Source organism: Adiantum capillus-veneris, chromosome 29 (genome assembly GCF_014529385.1).
Source record: "Adiantum capillus-veneris isolate H3 chromosome 29, ASM1452938v2, whole genome shotgun sequence".
In the NCBI taxonomy this organism is placed as follows: Eukaryota; Viridiplantae; Streptophyta; class Polypodiopsida; order Polypodiales; family Pteridaceae; genus Adiantum; species Adiantum capillus-veneris.
The window spans coordinates 115838463-115860927 of NC_140959.1; the positions used below are offsets into that span (position 1 = coordinate 115838463).

The 22465-nt window shown below is 44.8% G+C and overlaps 1 protein-coding gene across 1 annotated transcript in view; it reads right to left on the reverse strand.

Annotated features, from left to right (window-relative positions):
* Positions 1-3422: 3422 nt before the first annotated feature.
* Positions 3423-22465, reverse strand: part of LOC147419812 (NPL4-like protein B) — a 104490-nt gene continuing 85447 nt past the window's right edge. Inside the window, exon 2 of the mRNA XM_086505335.1 lies at positions 3423-3845. Within this exon, the coding sequence (XP_086361461.1) occupies positions 3591-3845 (255 nt within the window). The 3' untranslated portion in view covers positions 3423-3590. The remainder of the gene's footprint in view (positions 3846-22465) is intronic.

The window sequence follows — 22465 nt, forward strand, 5'->3', positions numbered from 1 at the left end:
GGTACTACATGAGGGCAGCATGTGTAGGTGCTTGACATGTGTCCTTGTTGCCTCTTCGGTCTTGGGCTTGCCTTGAGTGAGTGAGTGTGTGTGTGTGTGTGTGTGTGTGTGTGTGTGTGTGTGTGTGTGTGTGTGTGTGTTCTCTCTCGTGCCTCTAGCTTTAGGGCTCGCCCCCCTTCTTGTAGGGATCATGCTGACTTTGGAACACCTCAGCTTTTGAGCACCTTATTCATGAAGCCCATCAAGCACCTTAGTCATAAAACATGACAAGCACTTCAAAATACCTTAGTTAGCAAGCACGACAAGCACCTCAAGCTTGGGCTAGGTTCCCACCTCAAGCTCAGCCCTAGCTTGCCTAAGGTCCTAGGTCTAAGGACTTTTGACACTAACCTTTGGAGGTCTTTAATGAAGCTAACCCTAAGGTCTTTCAAGCTCCATTAGCTAGCATTGCACTTTGACAGACCATCCCTCATTTGGACCCATTGACTTTGGTCACATGCTGAGATAGATCCATAAGCACATGTCTATATTCTCACTCTTGTTTCTAGTTTATTCTCCCACATTAAATGATCCGTTTAATATGATAAAATCATTTGGGTGGGTTATAAATTAGATTTTATGATAAAGCTTGTATCAATTCTGTACATGAATTTAAATTTTAGGTGAAGAGCTAGCCACAGAACATTCAGGTGAAGAGCATAGTTGAAGAATAAATTATGCAAAGACTCTCGTTTTCATCGACAAAGTAACAATATTCTTTCACGACGAGTGTTCCAACAAGATAACAATATTCTTTCACGAAAGTGTTCCGACGAGATAACAATACAATTATAAAATTTTGAAGACCCTACCCTTCAATAATGAAGGTATGCATCCTTACTTAGCCATTACTCCCCTTCAACACTCAAAGCGCCTTACTCATCGGAGAAGGGCACACTCTCTCTAAATTTTAAAATTTGATGAAAAAATTGTGCCACCTCACCGCTATACTTTGAGTATGGTCTTTTGGGCGCCCGCATGTCCATATATATTACATCAAATTGCATCGTCTTCTTAAAACTAAGTTTCTACTTATGTAAATAGTTTAGTCAAACTCGTGTGTTTATCTTGCAAGGTCAAAGAGTTCAAGAAAGTTCTAAAAGGACAATTTTTTATTAAAAGGGGGGAGGACCTCCAAAGAACCAAACTCAAGGAAAATTATATGATGTCCCTTCTACACCAAGCATAATGCAGCACCCTTTTTTTTTTAGTAATCAATACATGGATTTGCTAGTTTGGCATCAAAATTGTGTGGACTATCATGTATGCATCTTATGCTGAGTCAATGTTCTTGTGTTGGGTTGTCCGGTTGGTTTCTTGAGACTTTATATGTTTACACCGATGGATAAGCTCACAACAATAAATAGTGCAGTAAGAAAAATAGGGACTTGGGTGCGAAATGGTTGTCTCTAAGTTAGCTCAGCAAGACAAGTTAGTCGGGCAAAGTTGTATGCCCATTGCAAAGTGCTTTTAATTATGTTTCAAATGCCTCTGTTGACATCACCTATGTCCATGTCTTATCAAGGTTGGACATTTTGTTGCAAGTAATGTTGGATCGTCCCCCAATCAACGCTTCCATTTAGCCCTTAGGAAGTTGGATATGCTCTGCAACCACAAGTGTTCATGACATGACTTACCCGAATTTAGGGGGTTGGTCTTGCAAGTAAACAAGTGGAACTAATGCAAACAAAACCATGATTTTTAGAAATTGTCTTCTTTTGAGTGGGTATGTCATGCGATGACATACACAGACACTCGATATGCAAAATGGTATCGAAAGTCATTCATGAGATTGATTTTTAAAAAGTGCCTTTTTTTGAGCGGGTACACCCGACAATATCATGATTCACTCTAACGGCAGCCAAAACGGTATTGAAGGTCATTCATGAGATAGATTTCATGTTTCTCATGAGTCAAAATTTATGCATTATGTTTAGAACTTTACTATACATTAAAGAACTTTACTCTACATTATGAGTCTACATGATACTAATAGTTATTTCTTATCTTTCCAACTCAATGCAAGAAAGAAAATTCAAGGTAATCTTGTTAGCACAATGACATGTTTGGTAGAAGAGACTTTCCTACTTTATACAATACTCATGCTACATTGTATCTGTGGCCATAAAATTTTGTCACAGTACCTTGTAGTTTCATAAACTACTGCAACACCTTTATAGTCATTATAGTAGATTTTGTTGTTTTTCCATAAAAACCACAACAATAATTGCATCGTCCACGTCCTCGACAAGTTCTCATGCCGGTAGGTGCAAGCATAGGATAAAAAGCTTTTGCAACCATGTGATGTCAAAAGCAAGTGATCAAAGCTTACGCAATCTTGGACATAGAATCGGATAAAAACCAACAACTCAATTTCGACCACGTTGCTCTACCCAAGTAAAGATTGGCCAAGGGTGTTCACACACTAAACATCACATTTTATTCTCAAATTCTATGTAAGTGTGGTAGCCAATTGGAAGAATTTCATTGGCTTTGGAAAAAAAAAATGGGCCAGGTGGTGGGCAGCCTTCTAGTGTGTCAACACCCTAATGTTTGGTTTGGAAGCTCCTAAGATTGATCGACAGCAAGATATTGATGAAGTGCGGGTTAGGTAATGATGTTTTATGTTTATTCAACATATGATTCCAATGGAGTCAAATTTAAATTTTCTGTCAAAATTAAAGAGTACATATTGTGGGGGGTATGAGTGTCATGTAATCTATGTATGTTAATGCCCATCACAATCTACAGTCTAGATGCACCAGTTGAGATGTAGAAATATGCCAACCTAAGAAGACTTTGCACGGCACAGGAATCTCTTCATGTAGTAAGACATACATTGATGAGACAAAGACAAGGCATCCCGGAATGCGATTTCAAGCTGTCTGAAAAAAGCAATCTCCTAATGGCTTCCAAAACGATAAATCCAAAGGAAAAGAAAACACTAAGGGAAAGCATTGCATGCACGCTAGACACCCTCAACTTTCCAATCTCATGAGGCTTTTCATCTCCTACACCGTCACCCTAGACTTTTGCATGTTAGATGGATTTTTTCCAAACATTGTAGAGACCTACTCAGCTCCATATACCAAGCTTTCATTAACATAGTTAGTCAATGGGAAAAACCAAAAATCCATGTAATGCTGAATGTGAGCAACTCAAAATAAATACGACAAAAAAGTTGAATTTGCCCACAAAGCAGAGAACGAAAAATGCAATGGACTTGGACACCTTGGCTTTCTATACCATGAGCATAGTGCAACAAATTGGGTGCATGTGTGTTTTATACCCAGATCTATGAATGCACACAGATAAAATGTATATGCTATAGTTATCTCCTTTCAATGGAGAGAGGTGCTCAAATCTGAACGTATTTCCCTTCATCAACAATAAAGATACCCCTGCTTATATTGTTCATAAGATGCTTACATGAAAAAAAGCCAGCAGAAACTTAAGACGAAGATTGACATCATAACAAAGCATGAAGAGGCACCAAAAGTGGATTACATAGGCGTCAACTGTAAGCCTGTGTGTTAACTTTCAAAGAGAATCTAGGAACTATTAGCAAAAGAATCAATTATAATCTGATATCCCTCTGGCACAGCTCCTTGGTTTCTCACCACTTCCGCAAGTTGTGGCAAATCGGCATTGACGTCAAGATACTTTGCAAGAAGCAAGAGCAAATGAAAATCTGAGATTCGCTTCACAAAGGCTGCATTCTTCATACGATCCAAGTGCGACTTCAAGTGCTGCAATGTTGGCAGAATCGCACGGTTCTCGATGGGAAAAGAACTCGATAAAAACCCCTGCAAAAGAGCATAGTTTTTCATTATTAAGCCTCAGCAGGACCATCAAATCAGCAAACCCAGTCCCAAGTTACGGGCTGCAACCAAGACAGACTATAAAACTCGGGGGTTGAATTATCATGTATAAGGAACACAGATTTTGTTGAGACAATTCACGCAGAAGTACTCAAAGCCACAAATGAACATCAAAATACACTCCATACAGAAGACTAGTAGACATGTATTTGCGGTCTCGTACAGGCCAGAAAGGCAAAGCATGATGTGTGCATCCTTCTATTGTTGCATTGACGTAATTCCTCATTACGTGTAAATAACTCTAATAGAGAAGATTGAAATTATGAAACTTTGCTTGGAGTAATGAAGTATGAAGGTTTCTTCTTGTACCTGCATTTTAGTTTGTAGAACTACCTTGATTGCTTCCGGTCTTTGTGAATGTGCTTGTTGGTCGACCTACACCACCAGTTGCCTGACTGCGCCTTGTACAATCCTTTATGCAAAGAGGGTTATGCACAGGTTTTAACTAATCTAGCAGTACTGTCTAGGCATGCAAGACCTGCAAATATGCTCATGAGGGTGCCAATATACACCTAGGGGATTCTAGGGTTTGGCTGTGAGTCGTAGTAGCATGTGTGGCACATCACGCCCATGTGCACATGACATCCTTGGACACGCACAAAGCTCAATAAGTAGCTAAAGGCTTTGAGAGGCCAGGTGTTGACAATGAAGAACCTTTGCACCAACTGCAGGCATGGCCACTCTCCCAATGTTTTCTACTTTAGGTCACCTTGCCCTCTCTGGCGTTTTTCCAGCAAGATCCCAGCCTACCCTCTTGTTTTTTGGCAGCCATCACCCTCCTCCATCTGCCCCGGTCACAACTTGATGACGTGGCATGATCCAGGACATTGTTCCAACTTATGGACATTGGCCGAGGCGAGGCCTAGGGACATAAAGCAAATTAAAAGAGTGCGCTGCCCAGCTGTACGGACGCCGTAAATCACGCTAGCTGCTGACAAAGCATACGAATTTCCGCCATTGTGCTGACAGTGCTGACATGGCACAACTATACGAATTTCCGCAGATCGCGATGGCTGCTTTTTGGGCCCTCTGCTTTTGAGTCAGACACTTTTAGTTACTGTTTTTGGGGCTCTACTTTTGTCACGTGCACATCTAACCCTATGTGTACGTGGACAAGCTACTTCATGACAGGGGTTCAATCAGCTTAGCTTAGAAAGTGTTCTGGCACTTTGTGAGTCTGTTCGCAGACCGTGCATATCCACATATCCAGACACTTAGATGCATATCCTCTGGTTGCACACACCATGATCATCAGATTACAGTCATAACCCATCAGGAGCATTTTTACAGTGCATAGACCTATTTTCCCTATTTTAGCCAATTTTCACTTATTATTTTTAAGTGACTTTGTTAGACAAGCGAGCGTTTTTGCAAATCTTCGCGACGGAACATCAAGAACCACCAGCGTTTTCAGTTTTCAGCCCTTAGACACCGCAGATCAAGTCCCAAACCTCGTAGATCTCACCTTCCAACAGCAGTTCCTCGCCGCACGGTCAGTTTCCGCAAGGTTTATAGTTTCAGCCCGGAAAACGCAGATTTCAGCATCTGCGTTATCAGTGCGTCGTTGTCGCATCGTCGTCATCGACATCGTCACCGACATAGAGTCAGAATTCAGCAGATAAAGATTTGCAGATTTCAGCCCTTAGCGATTTCAGTTTTCAGCCTGTCTCATCGTTGTCATCATCGTCGTCGACATCGTACGCAAGTCCAAGCATTGTAGAGATTTGTGCAATCATAAGTAGACCGCTCTCGCCATAGAGAGTGGTGCCTTCGGAGGAGGGTTTGACAACATTCCGGTGTCGTTTTCTCTTCTCTCTCTATCTCTCAAACTCATGCACTTTCACTCACAATGTCCATTCACTTTGTTTGTGTCCATTGCACTCTCTCATTAAAGAACGGAAGGCTCTCCCTTCCCTAAGAAAAAGGAACCTTGAGCACAGTTCGGAGCACTCATCTTGAGCAAAGTTCAACATTCACTTCCGCTGCACCTTACATTTCTCAGGCGTGCCTTCTCAAAACGTAAGAGCACCCATTCATCCTCCTTCAATTTCAAATCGCGACGATGGCGATCCGTTGCATTTTTCTGTCTTTCCTGTGATTTTTGCAAAGCCTCGCAGACCTTGGCAAAAGCCGTGTCTAAGTCGCGCGTGTACTAATCAGCTTCAAAAATCTTATCTTTCGTGCTTAGGAAGGGTGGAACCTTCGCAGCACCTTCAATAATCTCAAATGCCACCTTCCCCGTCGAAGAGTGTATCATGTTATTGTAGGCAAATTCCACCAAAGGTAGATACTTTTCTCATTGAGTCTGTTGATCCTAGATATAAGACTTCAATAAATCTAAAGGTGGAAAGATGACGAGAACTGCAACCGCGAGCCAATGTTCTCCCAAATTGCCTTCCAAAACAAACTCGTAAATCTGGGGTCCTTGTAGGAGACAATCGTCTCAGGCATGCCATCTAATCTGAAAATCTGGGCCACAAACAGTCTCGCTAAGTGATCCGGCTTGACTGTTTTCTTCACTGGATGAAATGAGCCTGCTTGCTAAATCTGCCAATAACAGTTCAGATACCATCGTGACCACTGTGTTCTCGGGAGATCAAAAATGAAATCCATTGCAATACTTTCCCATGGGGTGTGGGTATGGGCAAAGGTTGTAACAATCCGTGTGCTTTATGCCTATCAAACTTGACTTTCTGGCATACCAAGCACCTGCGCACAAACTCGTCCACATCCTTCTTGAGTCTCGGCCAAAAGAAATATCTCTCTAACCCTTTCATGGTGGTAGCAATGCCGCGGTGACTCGTAAAAGGCGGACAATGGCATTCAGTCATAACCTTTTCCCTCAACCGTTGTGTGACGCACAACATGGTTTTCCTCATCAAGTTGCCATCCCGAATGGAATATCCCGCTACTATCTCCCCTTCCCGTATCCGTGTGAAAACGTCTGCAAAATCTATATCCGTGGCATACTGATCGACCATATCCTTGAAGCTCCTACGGTGAATCGCGGAAATAGCCAAAACCAACGGCTTCCGATACAAAGCATCTGCCACCAAATTCTTTTGTCCCTGCACATGGACAATCTGGAAGTGAAACTGTGACAAGATGTTCGCCCACCGCATCTGCTTTTCCGATAGCTGCTTCTGTGACAAGAAGTAGCGTAAACTCTGATGGTCTGTAAAGACAGTAAAATCCGCTCCAAGTAGGTAATGCCGCCATTGAGTAAGAGCATGGATAACTGCCAAAAGCTCTTTCTCATAAATCTATGCTGTCAATTCCGGCCGTGAGAACAGTTGGCTCTTGTAAGCAATGACGTGGCCTTCTTGCATTAAGACCGCGCCCAGACTACGACCACAAGCATCACAATATACTTCAAAGTCAAAACTGGTCCCGTAGTCAGTTTCTCTTTCAAAGTCTGAAAGGCAATTACCTTTGAGGGTCCCCACGAGAAAGGGACTCCTCACGATATGCAAGGGGAACCAACCTCTACAAACTTTCGAATGAACCGCGTGTAGTACGAACGCAATCCCAAGAAGCTTCTAACTTCATGGACATTCTTCAAATCGGGCCAATCACGGATAGTCTCTATCTTGGCCGGATCCATCTGCACTCCTGCTGCTGACACAATGTGTCCCAAAAAGTGTATCTCTGGTAGGAAAAATTCACTTTTCTTTGCATTAATCAACGACTTGTGATCTCGTAATGCCTGAAAAACTTGAAGCACATGATCTCTATGTTCTGCCTCATCCTTGGAGAAAACAATGATATCGTCAAAGAGCCTGTACTCTCTAAAAATCATGTCCATAATCCGGTTAAATGTCGCAGGAGCGTTGGTTAGGCCAAAAGGCATCACCAAAAACTCAAATCACCAAAAACTCAAATAACCCAAAAGTCGTCCGAAAGGCTGTCTCGTAGACATCTCCTGGCATGATTCGGATCTAATGATATCCACTCTTCAAATCAATCCTGCTAAAACACGAGGATCCGTGTAATCTGTCGAGTATATCATCAATCCTAGGAATCGGAAATCTATTCTTGATGGTGATTTTGTTGAGAGCTCTATAATCGATGTACATTCTCCAAGATCCGTCTTTCTTCAATACCAACAACACTGGAGAGCAATACGGTGAAGTACTAGGCTGGACAAGACCCTTTTCCAAGAGGTCTTTCACTTGGTTCATAATCTCTTCGTTCTGTGCTCGGCTCACACGGTAAGTTGGCCGGTTCGGTGGTGTGCTTCCAGGTATCAGATCAATGGTATGATCTTCAGGACGAGCGCGAACTCGCCTGACAGGCCCTCTGAGAAGCAATCGGCATGAGAGTGGAGAAAATCTTGGCGTTGTTTATCAAGTTCAGACATATTTGTCCTATTCTCATCACTCACCTCTTCTAAAAAGATCGAGTAAACAAACAGACTGGATTTCATTAACTTTGAAATGGCCGAAGCCGATACAATAGGGACAGACTCGCCCTTAAGTTTAATATCAAGTACAATGGTTCTGCCCTACTCTGTGGTCAATGTCGCTTTCCTCGCCCGATAGTCGACCACGGCGTTGTTCTTGTGGTACCAGGGAATTCCCAAGAGGACATCACAACCTTCCAAAGGCATTATGTAAAAGTCCTCATGCCCCAAATACCCCTGACAATGCAACCGAAGTTTGCCAATGACAGGTGTAATGGCTACGTCCCTACCGGGTTCCGCTAGAACTGCCTCCGCAAGTGGTTCCATCCGATCAGGAGTGATCTCGAGCCGCGCCGCCAATTCCGATGAAATGAAGTTGGCCTTCGCTCCTCCATCAAAGAAGATCAGGGTTTCTTGGTCTTTCACTTTGCCCCAAGCTCGGCAAAGTTCTGTACTCTCGTCCAACGTGCTGGGATCAGCACCCACGCAATCTAGAACCAGTCCTGTTTTCATCTTGCATTTTCTTCCACGTTCCTCAGCTACTCTCTAACTCTCAAGCCTTTCGTCGTCGTCCTTGTCGTTCTGTTCTTTCTGTGCCTTTTTAGGGCACTTCGCAGAGATATGTCCAGTTTCCCCGCATCCAAAGCACTTCCCTTCCCAGATGTAGCGAGCTCTCTCCTGAGGAGCGAGCTTGGGTCGTGCATCCTTCTTTTCTCGGTTGCTCTTCCTCTTTCTACTTTCATTTGTCGAAGTCTGTTCAGCTCTTTATGTCATGATCTCATCGGTGGGGTAGGTCAAACTGTCACAAGACGGGTACCACGTGCCAATAGAAAAGAAGAGACTGAACAAACTTTTAGCACTTCAATAACAACTGAATTGAGAGAGAGAGAGAGACGACACGCGACACAGAGTGGCGAAATCCAGAGAGTATTGGCCCCAAACCTTGGCGCCTCTTGTGGTATTTCTTTATATTGCATCCACACAGTACAAGCCGGTACTCGAGAATCTGCACCTTCACAAGGAAGCATGCGAGAGAATGAGCCCTAACCTCATATTTAAAGGCCCTAGGCCCCAAAAGCAGTTTTACATGAAAAAGCTTCAAACTCAAAAGCTCCTGGCCCAAAAGCAATGCCAAAAAGCTCCTAACGTAAATCACGGAAATCCGTACAACAGTCAACGCAAAATGCGAAAATCCGTATAGCCTGCCACGTCGTCATGTCGACGCAATTTTTGAAAATCTACCACGTCATCAGTTGGTGTGTGTGTGTGTGTGTGTGTGCGGGTCCTGCTTTATTTTAATCCTTTATGTCACTTGGGGCCCCATCGGATGGGGTCCCCTTAAGTTGTTGGGACTTCTTCTTCTGTTACTTGTTCTTCTTAGGGTTTAGGCCCCTCGGCCAACATATGCAAGTTGACTCCCTTCTTCAGGGCTTTGACACGTCAGCAGTTTATGACACAAACTGTCTGAGTGAATGGCAAAACCCCGCTTCGCATGACTCATCAACTCTTGAATGGAAGCTGACTTTTATTCCAAGCAATAATCTCGGATCTCTGTAGGTAGAGCCAAGGTAAACCGCTCAACCAGTTCCTTGAACGAGATCTTCTTAAATGAAGAGGCGGGTAGAAAAGAGCTCCAAAATCTCTCGCAAAAAGCGTCCACTGTATCCTTCTTGGTCATTCGAAGATGGTTCCAAGCAGTTCGTATATCGCGTTCATACTCTCGAGTCAGCCAAGAAGAAATAAAAAGCCTCTTGAATTTCAGCCATTTAACTGGCGAAGTCTTGTTTAATAGAAGCGTGGACCACCAAGTTCGAGCATTCCCCTTAAAATAAGAGGCAGCTCTCCAAATCTTAGAGTACTCTGAGTGTCAAACTGCTCTACAAAAGACAAAGCCTTCGAAGCATCTCTATATCCAGAAAACGTGTCAAATTTAATTGATTGTCTACCTTCTTTAAACTCTCGGACTTTCTTGCTTTTGTCTTCCAAAAAGTCATACTGGTTGGCTTTGTAAAAATTCTTCTTCTTTGCATAAAAGTTGCTGTCATCAGAGTCTGAACTGTCTGTAGACGAGTCCTCTGTAGAACTGTCAATCACGGGGCGAGATTTAGGCTTCTTTGCCTTTTTCTTGCCCTTTCCGAAGCGTTGCTTTTTCCTTCGCTTTTTGCCTTTTCTGTCTTCTTCGCTCGAGTCAGATGAGCTAGAAGAAATGTCAGAAGAAGAAGAAGAAGAAGAAGAAGAAGAACTGGGTACTCCTTCAAATCGAACACGCTTCTTCTGCTTTCTTGCCTTTTCAAAAGTAGACAGACGACCCAAATAACCCGGGAAGTCAGTGCCTTTCTTCTGCTTTTTGTCGTGCTTTTTAGCTTTGTTCTGTGTGTCAAAAAGCTGAGCAGTTCGTGCATCAACCACATCTTCTAGTTCTTTCTCTGTATACTTCTTGGGAGTAGAAGGTTTCTTGAGAGTGGGTTTTCAGGGTGGTTTTGTTGTCTTCTGCCACTACATGTGCACCTCCTCGAAAGAAGTCTTGCTCCTCGAAAGAAGTCTTGCTGCCAACTTCGGGTCCTTGGCAAAATTAAGCATCATCTTTGTTGCATCGCCGATCAATTGTCGACGCTCCATCTCTTAACGCTCCACCTGAGTAGGCCGAGGCGGGTCATATTTCTTGCGTGAATCTTTGTTGTGATCCCTTCCCGCATCTCCGGATGCAAAGGGAGTCGACTTATCTTTGCCTGAAGCCATAGGTGCCGCGGAAAAAAAATAGGGATCGGATTTTAGAAGAGAAACCGACCGTGCTCTGATACCACTGTAACAGACTTGGACACTCCAAGTCGAGAATCTACCACGACACCACAAATAATCACTTCAAACAGTTCACAACTAACAATTGATTCGACACTGGCCCGGCAGAGTTCCGTGCCTAGAGATATTGGCCCCAAAGATTGACGCCCCTTTCGGTATTTCTTTTTGTATTAATCTGTGTTCAAAGTACAAGAGTGCGGGCAGGCGCTCACACTCAGACTCTACGTCCAGATGCTCTGAGTTGTGAGGCCCTGCCCACAAATTTAAAGGTTTGAAGGGATGCCAAAAGGAGAGCCCAAAAGCTGGTAAACTCAAAGGCTTTGTGAAAAATAAAGCATGTTCCATCTTTTCTCTCTCAAGCTTGGCACAATAAAGCAATTCACACAAAGCCTTCTCTCTATTGCTTCATTTACGTAGAATAAAGAAAGTCAAACGTTGGAATCAGCGTAGCCAAAAAGCAGCCAGTGCTTGCGTAAAAAGACTCTGCCGTACAGCTCTGCTACGTACAACCTGTCTGTACGCTGCCTTCCGCCATCTGCGGGCTTGTCTGTACGGTGCGCTGCCACGTGTCACTGCTACAGTCGGCATTTCAACCAGCAGCCCTAACTAGAGTGTGTGTGCCATGGGTAGCCACGTAAGCAATCCAGTCGGGGGCAAAGTCTTGTGCAAGAGGGTGTGTGTGAGGACTGGGCAGCCACGTCACAGAGTTGTGACACTTGGCGGTGCACATCATGGTATTGCTCACCCGATAGGCTAGCATGAGGCAAGACCCCTGTTCCTAGGGATGCCCAAAAGCAGAGCCCCAAAAACATTGGCTAAAATTAAAGAGCCTAAGTGCAGATGACCTCTTTTTCTTACAAGGGATGCCCAAAAAGCTGTAAGCTGCAGCCGAATGTTGAACTTTGCTCAAGATGAGTGCTCCGAATTGTGCTCAAGGATTCCTTTTACTTACGGAAGGGAGAGTGTCACGAGGACGTGGCAGTTATTAACCATGTCACAGAGATGTGGCAACTGCTAACCTTGGTTGTTGGTTTCTTTCCAATGGGGTTTATTTTATTTATTTTGAGACCCTCTTTTTGAAGTAGCAAACGGTCGGACATTGTATGGCCAATGTGAACGGTAGATTCACCCGCAGACGGGAAGTGGTCGGCACTGGAATTCGTATGGTAAGAGGATGTCTAGGCTCAGAGCAAGATCATATAGGTCCCCCCGTCGCACTTAGCAAGTTGGTGGATACTAGGAAGTGAACTCAATTAAGGCATAAAGTCAAGGTGGGACTACCAACAAAAAGTATCCGACAGTTGGGCCACATTGCATTTTTGGATGCGGTCCCAATGAGGATAGATGGTCAGAAGACCAGTGGGAGCCCAACGGAAGCATCTCCTAAAATTTAGGGAACTGCTATTTTGGGCCACGAAATGTGTTCGCGTCATTACCTTCGGTATGACTAGGGGAACACTTTACAACTCTACCGCGAAGTCAACTGACGCACCAGTTGAGATATTTTTAGCAGGGAAAGCCCAAACTCGGAAACTGGGCGACGTGTCAGCTTGTGAGCGATTTTGCCACTCTGGGAGGCAAAAACGAGCTGCATATCATCAAAGGGGGCGCCATTTTCAGCCACAGGCGGATTGCAACAGGTACAGAAGCTATGGAATGCTTACCTTGCCCTCTATGCACAGTATGGTGACGGGAGTGATGCCCCGCACGCTACATACTGCTCTCTTTCTCCCCTACGTGCAGTTATGTGATGCCCCACAAGAGGGCTACTCATTTGACTGATGTACAATTGTGTGGGTTCATGCTTTTGTGCTGAGGCAAGAGCCTCCTTGAGCAGGAACAGGGGTAGCTAACTGCTGCTCCAAAGCAGGCACTGGTGAGGGTCATAACCTCACCGTACAGGTGCAAAATCAGCGCTGTGTATGCGCTGTAATTTGACTGTTTTTCAGCCATACGGACGCCAAGATCATTGGGAATCGTGCCCCACTGGCAAAGGACAGTTAGGGGATTGTTTGGGGCTGAAAACAGGGCAAAAACCAGTAAATACAGCGTGCTGAATTTACTATTTTTGGACAGGAATCAGAGGGTATACGTCAGTGCAAGCGAGTTCCAGCAGGGGAATTGGTTTCGCGCAAGTTTTGGGGCTGTTATGCTGCCGAAATTTGGCCAAATCAAATGGTATCTAGGTGGATTCCCAGGACCTTACCTTGTAATTTACCCTCCTAAAGAATAAAGAAATACCGAAAGGGGCGCCAATTTTGGGGCCTACAGGTTGTCGGCGTCTGCTCGGAGCATTCTAGCTTCCGAGCCGTGTGTGTATTCAAGTGTTAACTCCCGTCGCAGGTTCTCTTTGCAAAGTGCTCTGTGTGTGTGTTTAAAGTAAAGAATTTCGGGTGAAAGCCAACGCCTACCGCCCTACGGGCCGGTTTCAGAGAGCCTTCCGTTTCTTTAGTGAGTGTAAATGATCACAAACAAAGTAGGTAAACAGTGCATGAAAGTACTGAGGCTGAGAGATAGAGAGAGAAGAATACGACACCAGACAAGTTGTCAAACCTTCCTCCAAGGGGCCCTCTCTCAATGGCGAGAGAAGTCTATGCTATTGATTGCACAATCTAATACAAGATGTTGATGCAAGTTCTTGACGCTACGATGCAATGAGGTTCTGAGTCGGCGACGACAAGGGCGACAGTTGGCTGAAAACGCTGGTTTCAGGGGCTGAAAACGTTGGTTCCATCTGCTTAACAAACGCGGGTTTTGTCTGCTGGAAACGCTAGACAGCAGGGCTGAAAAACGCAATTTCAGCGACTGCAAAAACAATGGCTTCTTTGTTGGCTGAAAACGCTAGGAGTTCCGCCCGGGGGGGGTCTTGTGAGAAGGTACTTTGTTGGACACTTGGTCCCTGCTGCCTCTTCTGCCAGAAAGTGCTAGCGCTAGGTTTTCTTATATACATGCTTGTCAAATTTGCCCTACCCAATTTCCCAACAAAGTCACTTAAAAATAAGAAGTGAAAATTGACTAAAATAGGGAAAATAGGTCTATGTACTGTAAAAATGCTCCTGATGGGTTTTGACTGTAATCTGATGATCATGCTGTGTGCATCTAGAGGATATGCATCTACTCTAAGTGTCTAGACATGCACAGTCGGCGAACAGACTCACAAAGTGCCAGAACACTTCCTAAGCTAAGCGGATTGAACCCCTGTCATGAAGTAGCTTGTCCACGTACACATAGGGTTAGATGAGCACGTGACATCCCCTCCTTTTCAAAGTGAGGTACTGGTACCGAACTGCATGGCGTTGAGGGAGGTCGCCATCAACGTCTCGAATCCTGGAAGGATCGTACGACCGCAACAAGCAAAAAAAAAAAATATGTGGTTCTTTCCTTGAGTGATATAGAACACTGCCAAAGCTTTGGTACCAATGTAAGGTGCAGCGGATGTGAATGTTGAACTTTGCTCAAGATGAGTGCTCCGAACTGTGCTCAAGGATTCCTTTTACTTACGGAAGGGAGAGCCTTCCGTTCCTTTAGTGAGAGAATGTAAATGATCACAAACAAAGTAGGTAAACATTGTGCATGAAAGTACTGAGACCGAGAGATAGAGAGAGAAGAATACGACACCAGACAAGTTGTCAAACCCTCCTCCAAGGGCCCCTCTCTCGATGGTGAGAGAAGTCTATGCTATTGATTGCACAATCTGATACAAGATGCTGATGCAAGTTCTTGACGCTACGATGCAATGAGGTTCTAAGTCGGTGACGACGGCGACGACGAGGACGACGGCTGGCTGAAAACGCTGGTTTCAGGTGCTGAAAACGCTGGTGTGCATGGCTGAAAACGCTGGTTCCATCTACTGAACAAGCGCTGACAGCAGGGCTGAGAAACGCAATTTCAGTAGGCTGAAAACGCTGCTATACTGAGGCTGAAAAACGCAATTTCAGCGATTGCAAAAACGTTGGCTTCTTTGTCGGAGTTCCGCCCGGGGGGGAGTCTTGCTGAGAAGGTGCTCTGTTGGACACCTGGTCCTGCTGCCTCTTCTGCCGAAAAGTGCCAGGCTAGGTTTTCTTATATACATGCTTGTCAAATTTGCCCTAAAACGGTCGGGGTTCTGCGGTGGGAAACTGCTAACGCTAGGGCTGCCTTGTTCCTTGTTGTCGCCGGATTGATGCAGATGCAAAAACGCTGGCTGATCTGGGTTTTGGTCCAAAAAACGCTAGCTTTGCTGCAGTGATGCAAAAACGCTAGGCCTCTTGGGTTCTTGTAAGGTGCAGCAGAATGAATGTTGTATTTTCTCAAGATTAGTGATCCATATTTTGCTCAAGGTTCCTTTTAGTTCTTATGGAAGGGAGAGCCTTCAGTTCTTTATGGAGAGTGCTATGATCACGAACAAAGTGGATGGATATTGTGCGTGCAAGTGTATGAGACTGAGAGAAAGAGAGAAGAGAGATACGACACCAGAGACGTTGTAAAACCCTCCTCCGAAGGCCCCACTCTCGTCGGCGAGAGTGGTCTACTTATGATTGCACAAAGGTGTACAATGATGATGCATGGATTGATGCAACTCGTGTGACTATGCCGGTGACGACGATGATGACTTTAGGGCTGAAATCGGTGTTCTTCTATCTGCTGTCCACAAAAGACTATGGCTGAAAATTTGGGACCACTTTGGGGTGCTGAAAACGCTGTTTTGGCTGCTGTCTTTGTGGCTGAAAAACGCTGGTTTGTCTGCTGTCTTTTGGCTGATAAAAACGCTGAGAAATAGCAGGTCTAGGGCTGCTTTTTATGGCTGCAATCGAAGGCTGAAAACGCTGAATACCTGCTGCGACAGAGGGCTGAAAACGCTATCCCTGCAGTTCCCTTTGGCTGAAAACTATTGCTGGCTGTAGTTCCTTGTGGGCGATCCAAACGCTAGAGGTTGTGGGATGAGTGAGGGGCGATAGCAAAACGCTAGGGTTGGTGCTCTGTCGGCGAGGTGTTGCTTGTGGAAAACGCCAAGCTGCAAGGAGAGATGGCGATACCAAAACCGCTAGCTGAATGAGGATGGGCTCACCAAGGGAGGCTTGGAGAGGGTCTTGCTGAGAGAGGGGGAGTACCTATTGCCTGGGGGCCTGTTGTGCTCCTTACTCATCTGCCCAAGAGTGCTAACTTGGGTTTGCTTATATATTAACTTACCCAATTTCCCCTACTCAGTTCCCAACAAAAGTCACTTAATAAATAAGTGAAAAATGTCAAAAATAGGGAAATTAGGCTAAAGTCACTGGGAAAATCCCAAAATTGACTCTGATGGAATCTGATGTAAATGCTTATGCTTATGCGGTGTGCAACCATAGGATATGCATCTACACTAAGTGACTGGGCATGCACGGTCTACGAATAGACTCACAAAAGTGCCAGATCACTCCTAATCTAGACTGACTGGACTTGACGGAAACCCTCTTATGGTGTAGCTTGTCCACGGACACATAGGGTTGGATGTGTCACGTGACAGTTCTGCTAAGAAGTTGCGTGTTGAGCTTGTGCTCCTGCTGCCTCTTCTGCCAGAAAGTGCTAGCTTTGGTTTGCTTATATACAAACTTACTCAATTTGCCCTACCTACTTTCCAACAAAAGTCACTTAAAAATAATAAGTGAAAAATGCAAAAAATAGGAAAAATAGGCTAAATGCACTAAAAAATTCCCCTAAAGGATTCTGATGGATTCTGATGGGGATGCTTATGATCATGTTGTGTGCAACCAAAGGATATGCATCTAATCTAAGTGTCTGGACATGCACGGCCTGCGAACACTCACAAAAGTGCCAGATCACTTCCTATTCTAGACTGACCTGATTGAACTAAACCCTGGTCATGCTGTAGCTTGTCCACGGACACAAAGGGTTGGATGTGTCACGTGACATCCCCTCCTTTTCTAAGTGAGGTACTGATACTGAATTGTATGGCATTGAGGGAGATCGCCAATAGCATCCGGAATCCTGAAAGGGACTCTTCGTCGGCCCACTCGGATGTGTGGGTCGTGCAGTACTTGAACTTCATAAAGGTCTGCAACACTTGCTTCTTTGGGCCGCGCCGAAAGCGACACAAAGTCTTTTGTGGCTCCTTCAATGCTTCAACTTCTTCTTCAAGAATCTCCATGGTTGAAAATTCTTGAAACCATTTCCAACACAAAACCATGAACATACCCATTCCATGTAAAGTGAATGGAAAAAATCTTGGCTTCCGAAAAGACTGTGCATGCAATGTAGATGAACAAATAGACGGAGTGCCAAACCGTTCACCACACACACACAAACAATGAGATCGAATTTCTCTCTTCTGATCTAAAGCAATCAACTGTGGCAATTCACAACGGAAACTTTTCAGCTTTTCATGAACAATCCGCATACATTCGTGCTCATTCATGAGTGAAACGTGCTCAATGTACAATATGTCATGCCTAGGAAAAGGGATCACATAAAGACGCTGACGAAAATACAGGGAACGATCACGAATGAAACACTCGAACAATGCGTGCGTACTAATCATGCGAACACATAATACTTCTGTGAGGGTTCTTTGGACAGAGGCTCGAGAGCCAAGACCGGTTCTTCCTGAGGGGTTTCTTGGGACCTAGGCTCGAGAGCCAAGATCGGTTCTTCGTGATTGATCGAATCTGAAATGAGGTTAGCTTCACTAGAGAAAGTATCAACTAACACATCATCCTTGTGAACAATCACATCATCTTCATGCAAATCATCATGTTTGTCAGTGTCATGCAATTCTTCATGCTTGTCATTGTCATTCAAATCATCATGCTTATCATTATCAATCAATTCATCATGCAAATCCTGTGTGTCATGCTTTGGAGACGAAGAGACTGAGAGAGTCTCCTTTTCCCGAATCTCTTGCAGCTGTGTCTGCACTTGAGGTAAGAGTCGCAAGAACTCTTTCATGTGTTGGTCGCTCTGTTCTTGTCTTGCTTTGGTCTCGCGATCAAATGTTGCTCGTCTTTCGTTGTTCTCGCGATCCAATTTGGCTTGACTTTCTTTGGCTTCCAAGTCGTACTTACGCTCTATGGCTACCACGCTTCTTCGTAGTCACGATCTATGGCTGCCATTGTTTCTTCGTAGGTCTTTCTTTCTGCTTCTCTTTCTTCGCGTTCTAACTTTCTTTCCATAAACAACTGCTCCAACTCCTCCATAGGAATTAGTGCAATCCTTGGCGTAGATGGGGAAGGGGGAGGGTGGAAAAACCTCCTGGTGGGGAAAATTCTTCTTCGCCTCTCTCATGCTCATCACCTCCAAGCGAAGTATCTATTCCGCTTCGAGTGATGACCATCCATTGAAGTCTTGGGTTCTTGTGGATTCTTGTGGTCTTGGGTTCTTAAGTTCACGAGGAACTTAGGTTCTTGGGCGTCTAGGGTTCTGGGGAGTCTTAAGTTCACAAGGAACTTGGGTTCTTGGGGGTCTTGGTTCTTGGGGTTCTTGAGTTCTTGAGTTCTTGAGATTCTTGCGGGTCTTGAGGTTCTTGAGGTTCTTGAGGGTCTTGAGTTCTTCTTTCGCTTGCAATCTGTGTTAGAGAAGGATCTTCTCTTCACCCAAGTTCTACTCTTTTCCGCGGGCGCACCCCTTGGCGGCCTTGCGCTCACACCAAGGTTGCTTTTTCCCGCCTCACGTCGATTGGCCTGCCGCTAAGTGCACGGTCCGCTCTCAATGAGTGAAAAGAGGCACAAGGGGAGGCTGGACAAGCCCTTCTTTCTTGGGTTTCCTGTCACTCTTTAAAAACACGATTAGGAATCGACACACCCAAGAGGACTTGGATTACGTGCGACCACAACAAGCAAAAAAAATTATGTGGTTCTTGTGGTTCTTTCCTTGAGTGATACAGAACATTGCCAAAGCTCTGATACCAATGTAAGGTGCAGCGGAAGTGAATGTTGAACTTTGCTCAAGATGAGTGCTCCGAACTGTGCTCAAGGTTCCTTTTTCTTAGGGAAGGGAGAGCCTTCCCTTCTTTAATGAGAGAGTGCAATGGACACAAACAAAGTGAATGGACACTGTGAGTGAAAGTGCACGAGTCTGAGAGATAGAGAGAGAAGAGAATAGGACACCGGAATGTTGTCAAACCCTCCTCTGAAGGCCCCACTCTCTATGGCGAGAGCGGTCTACTTATGATTGCACAAATCTCTAGAATGCTTGGACTTGCCGACGATGAGGACGACGACGAGACGGGCTGAAAACTGAAATCGCTAAGGGTTGAAATCTGCAAATCTTTATTTACTGAATTCTGACTCTATGTCGATGACGATTTCAATGACGACGATGCGACGACGACGCGCTGAAAACGCAGATGCTGAAATCTGCGTTTCCCGGGCTGAAACTGTAAACCTTGCGGAAACTGACCGTGCGACAAGGAACTGCTGCGGGAAGGTGAGATCTGCAACGTTCGGGACTTGATCTGCGGTGTCTAAGGGCTGAAAACTGAAAACGCTGGTGGTTCTTGATGTTCCGTCACGAAGATCTGCAAAAACGCTGGCTTGTCTGGCAGATCCAAAAACGCTAGGGCTGATCTTTGTGCTGAAGCAAAAACGTTGGGGTTCTGGGGTGGGAAACTGCTAATGCTAGGGCTGATTTGTTCCTTGTTGTCGCCGGGTTGATGCAGATGCAAAAACGCTGGCTGATCCGGGTTCTAGTCCAAAACACGTTAGCTTTGTTGCAGTGATGCAAAAACGCTACGTCTCTTGGGTTCTGCTGAGAAGTTGCCTGTTGAGCTTGTGCTCCTGCTGCCTCTTCTGCCAGAAAGTGATAGCTTTGGTTTGCTTATATACAAACTTACTCAATTTGCCCTACCTACTTTCCAACAAAAGTCGCTTAAAAATAATAAGTGAAAAATGTCAAAAATAGGGAAAATAGGCTAAATGCACTGGAAAATTCCCCTGAAGGATTCTAATGGATTCTGATGGGGATGCTTATGATCATGCTATGTGCAACCAGAGGATATGCGTCTAATCTAAGTGTCTGTCCATGCACGGTCTGCGAACAGACTCACAAAAGTGCCAGATCACTTCCTATTCTAGACTGACTTGACTGAACTGAACCTTGGTCATGTTGTAGCTTGTCCACGGACACATAGGGTTGGATGTCTCACGTGACAAGAAAGAAGAAGGGAAAGGATAGGCTTTTTCCAAAGCTTAGTATGCGATACTATGGACCTTTCCAGATCTTTGAAAAGACCAATGATGTCTCCTTCCGACTGAAACTACCTGACACTTGGAGGATTCACAATGCATTTCGTATGAGTCTCTTGAAAACTTTTAAAGGTGATGTGCTGAAGATGGGGAGCCCGATGAGCAACCCGAAGTGGAAGAAAACGAGGAGATCCTTGTTCTTGAACAGATTTTGGTACATAAGACAAAGAATAAGCGGTTCTTGATTAAATTCAAGAACTATCCTACATTGGATGCGAAGTGGATGGAGGAGGAGGACCTAGCAGATACTCCTCAGATTGTGAATCTTTACCTTGAAGCTTTTGGTTTAGCATAGTCTATTCCAAATGGAACCCAGAATTCAGCTTGGCCGCAGATCTGGTGAAGTGGGATGCACAAGAGGGGAGTTACTCCGCTCCTTTGTCAATAGATGCCTCGATCTTTAGAATACTAGAGTCACTGATGTCTCTTTGAGCTTCAGGGATACTGAGAGCTGACAGTATTCTGCTGTATGACTTTGTGAAATGGAATTCCTGAATATAAAACTAATTTGTTCTTGACTTGTTTTTAAGTGCAGGAACTGATAGACGAAATGACTGCAGTATTTTGGTCTGAATGATCTCAAATAGACATGGTTGCAATAGGGTTAGTCAATCGGGCATCTATGAGGTCCTGAGTGGATCTACATGCAATTGCTGACTGCATTGCCGATAAATCATAGTCTAAGATCCGAATGAATGTTAAATGTGATTTGTCATGTGATGTCCTGTGATGTGACTGTCGATTGGTACATGTGCTAGATGTGTGTTCCTAGTGCGTAAGTACTAACAGTCAGTGTCTGCTAAGGCAATTTATGGCTTCTATTTGTTTTGCAGGCGTATTCGAGGGCGATTACAATGCTTTCAAGAGAGGGGTATGTCACAACTCTGTGACGTGGCTGCCCAGTACTCACAAACACCCTCTTGCACAGGACTTTTCCCCCGGCTAGATTGCTGACGTGGCTAGAGTGTGTGTGCCCATGGCACACACACTCTGGTTTGGGCTGCTGGCTGAAATGCCGACTGCAGGAGTGACACGTGGCAGCACACCGTATAGACAGGCCCACAAGTGGCGGAGGGCAGCATACGGACAGGTTGTACGTGGCAGAGTTGTACGACAGAGTCTTTTTACGCGAGCGCTGGCTGCTTTTTGGCTACGTTGATTCCAACCTTTGACTTGCTTTATTCTACATATATGAAGCAAGAGAGAGAAGGCTTTGTGTGAATAGCTTTACTGTGCCAAGCTTGAGAGAGAAAAGATGGAACATGCTTTATTTTTCACAAAGCTTTTGAGTTTACTAGCTTTTGGGCCCTACTTTTGGTATCCCTTGTAACCTTTAAATTTGTGGGCACGACCTCACAACTCAGAGCATTTGGACGCAGAGTCTGAGTGTGAGCACCTGCCCGCACTCTTGTACTTTGAACACGGATTAAAACAAAAAGAAATACCGAAAGGGGCGCCAGCCTTTGGGGCCAATATCTCTAGGCACGGAACTCCGCCCGGCCAGTGTCGAATCAATTGTGAACTGTGAACTGTTTGAAGTGATTATTTGTGGTGTCGTGGTAGATTCTCGACTTGGAGTGTCCAAGTCTGTTACACCGATAATAGGTACGTCTACCTCAAGTACGATCAAACACAGCCACAAAACAGCCCTCACTCCCTAATCTGCTCCTGGGAGATACCAGAGCTCCATCGGACAGGCAGATGAACTCTAACAAGGAGTTGTACCTTGTCGAATCAATAATAAACAAATATCGAAAGCGGCGCTTGTCGTTGGGACCAATGCATCTTGGCTCCGAACTCCGCCATGCCGTGTTGTCTTCTCTCTCTCTCTCTCTCTCTCTCTCTCTCTCTCTCTCTCTCTCTCTCTCTCTCTCTCTCTCTCTCTCTCTCTCTCTCTCTCTCTCTCTCTCTCGAAAAAAGTAAGGGCTGTATAATACTGAGTACAATATAATCCCCAGCGGATGCCAAAATAGCCTATCACGTGGGGTGTACAAGATGAATGTAAGGAGGAGAGCCACTATAGTGACAACTCGACTAAAACAATCTCATGGTGGTCGGTGTGACAAGTGGAGGAGAAACCACCGAGAAGGGACATTATGCCACGTAATCTGTCCACCTGTAAGCGT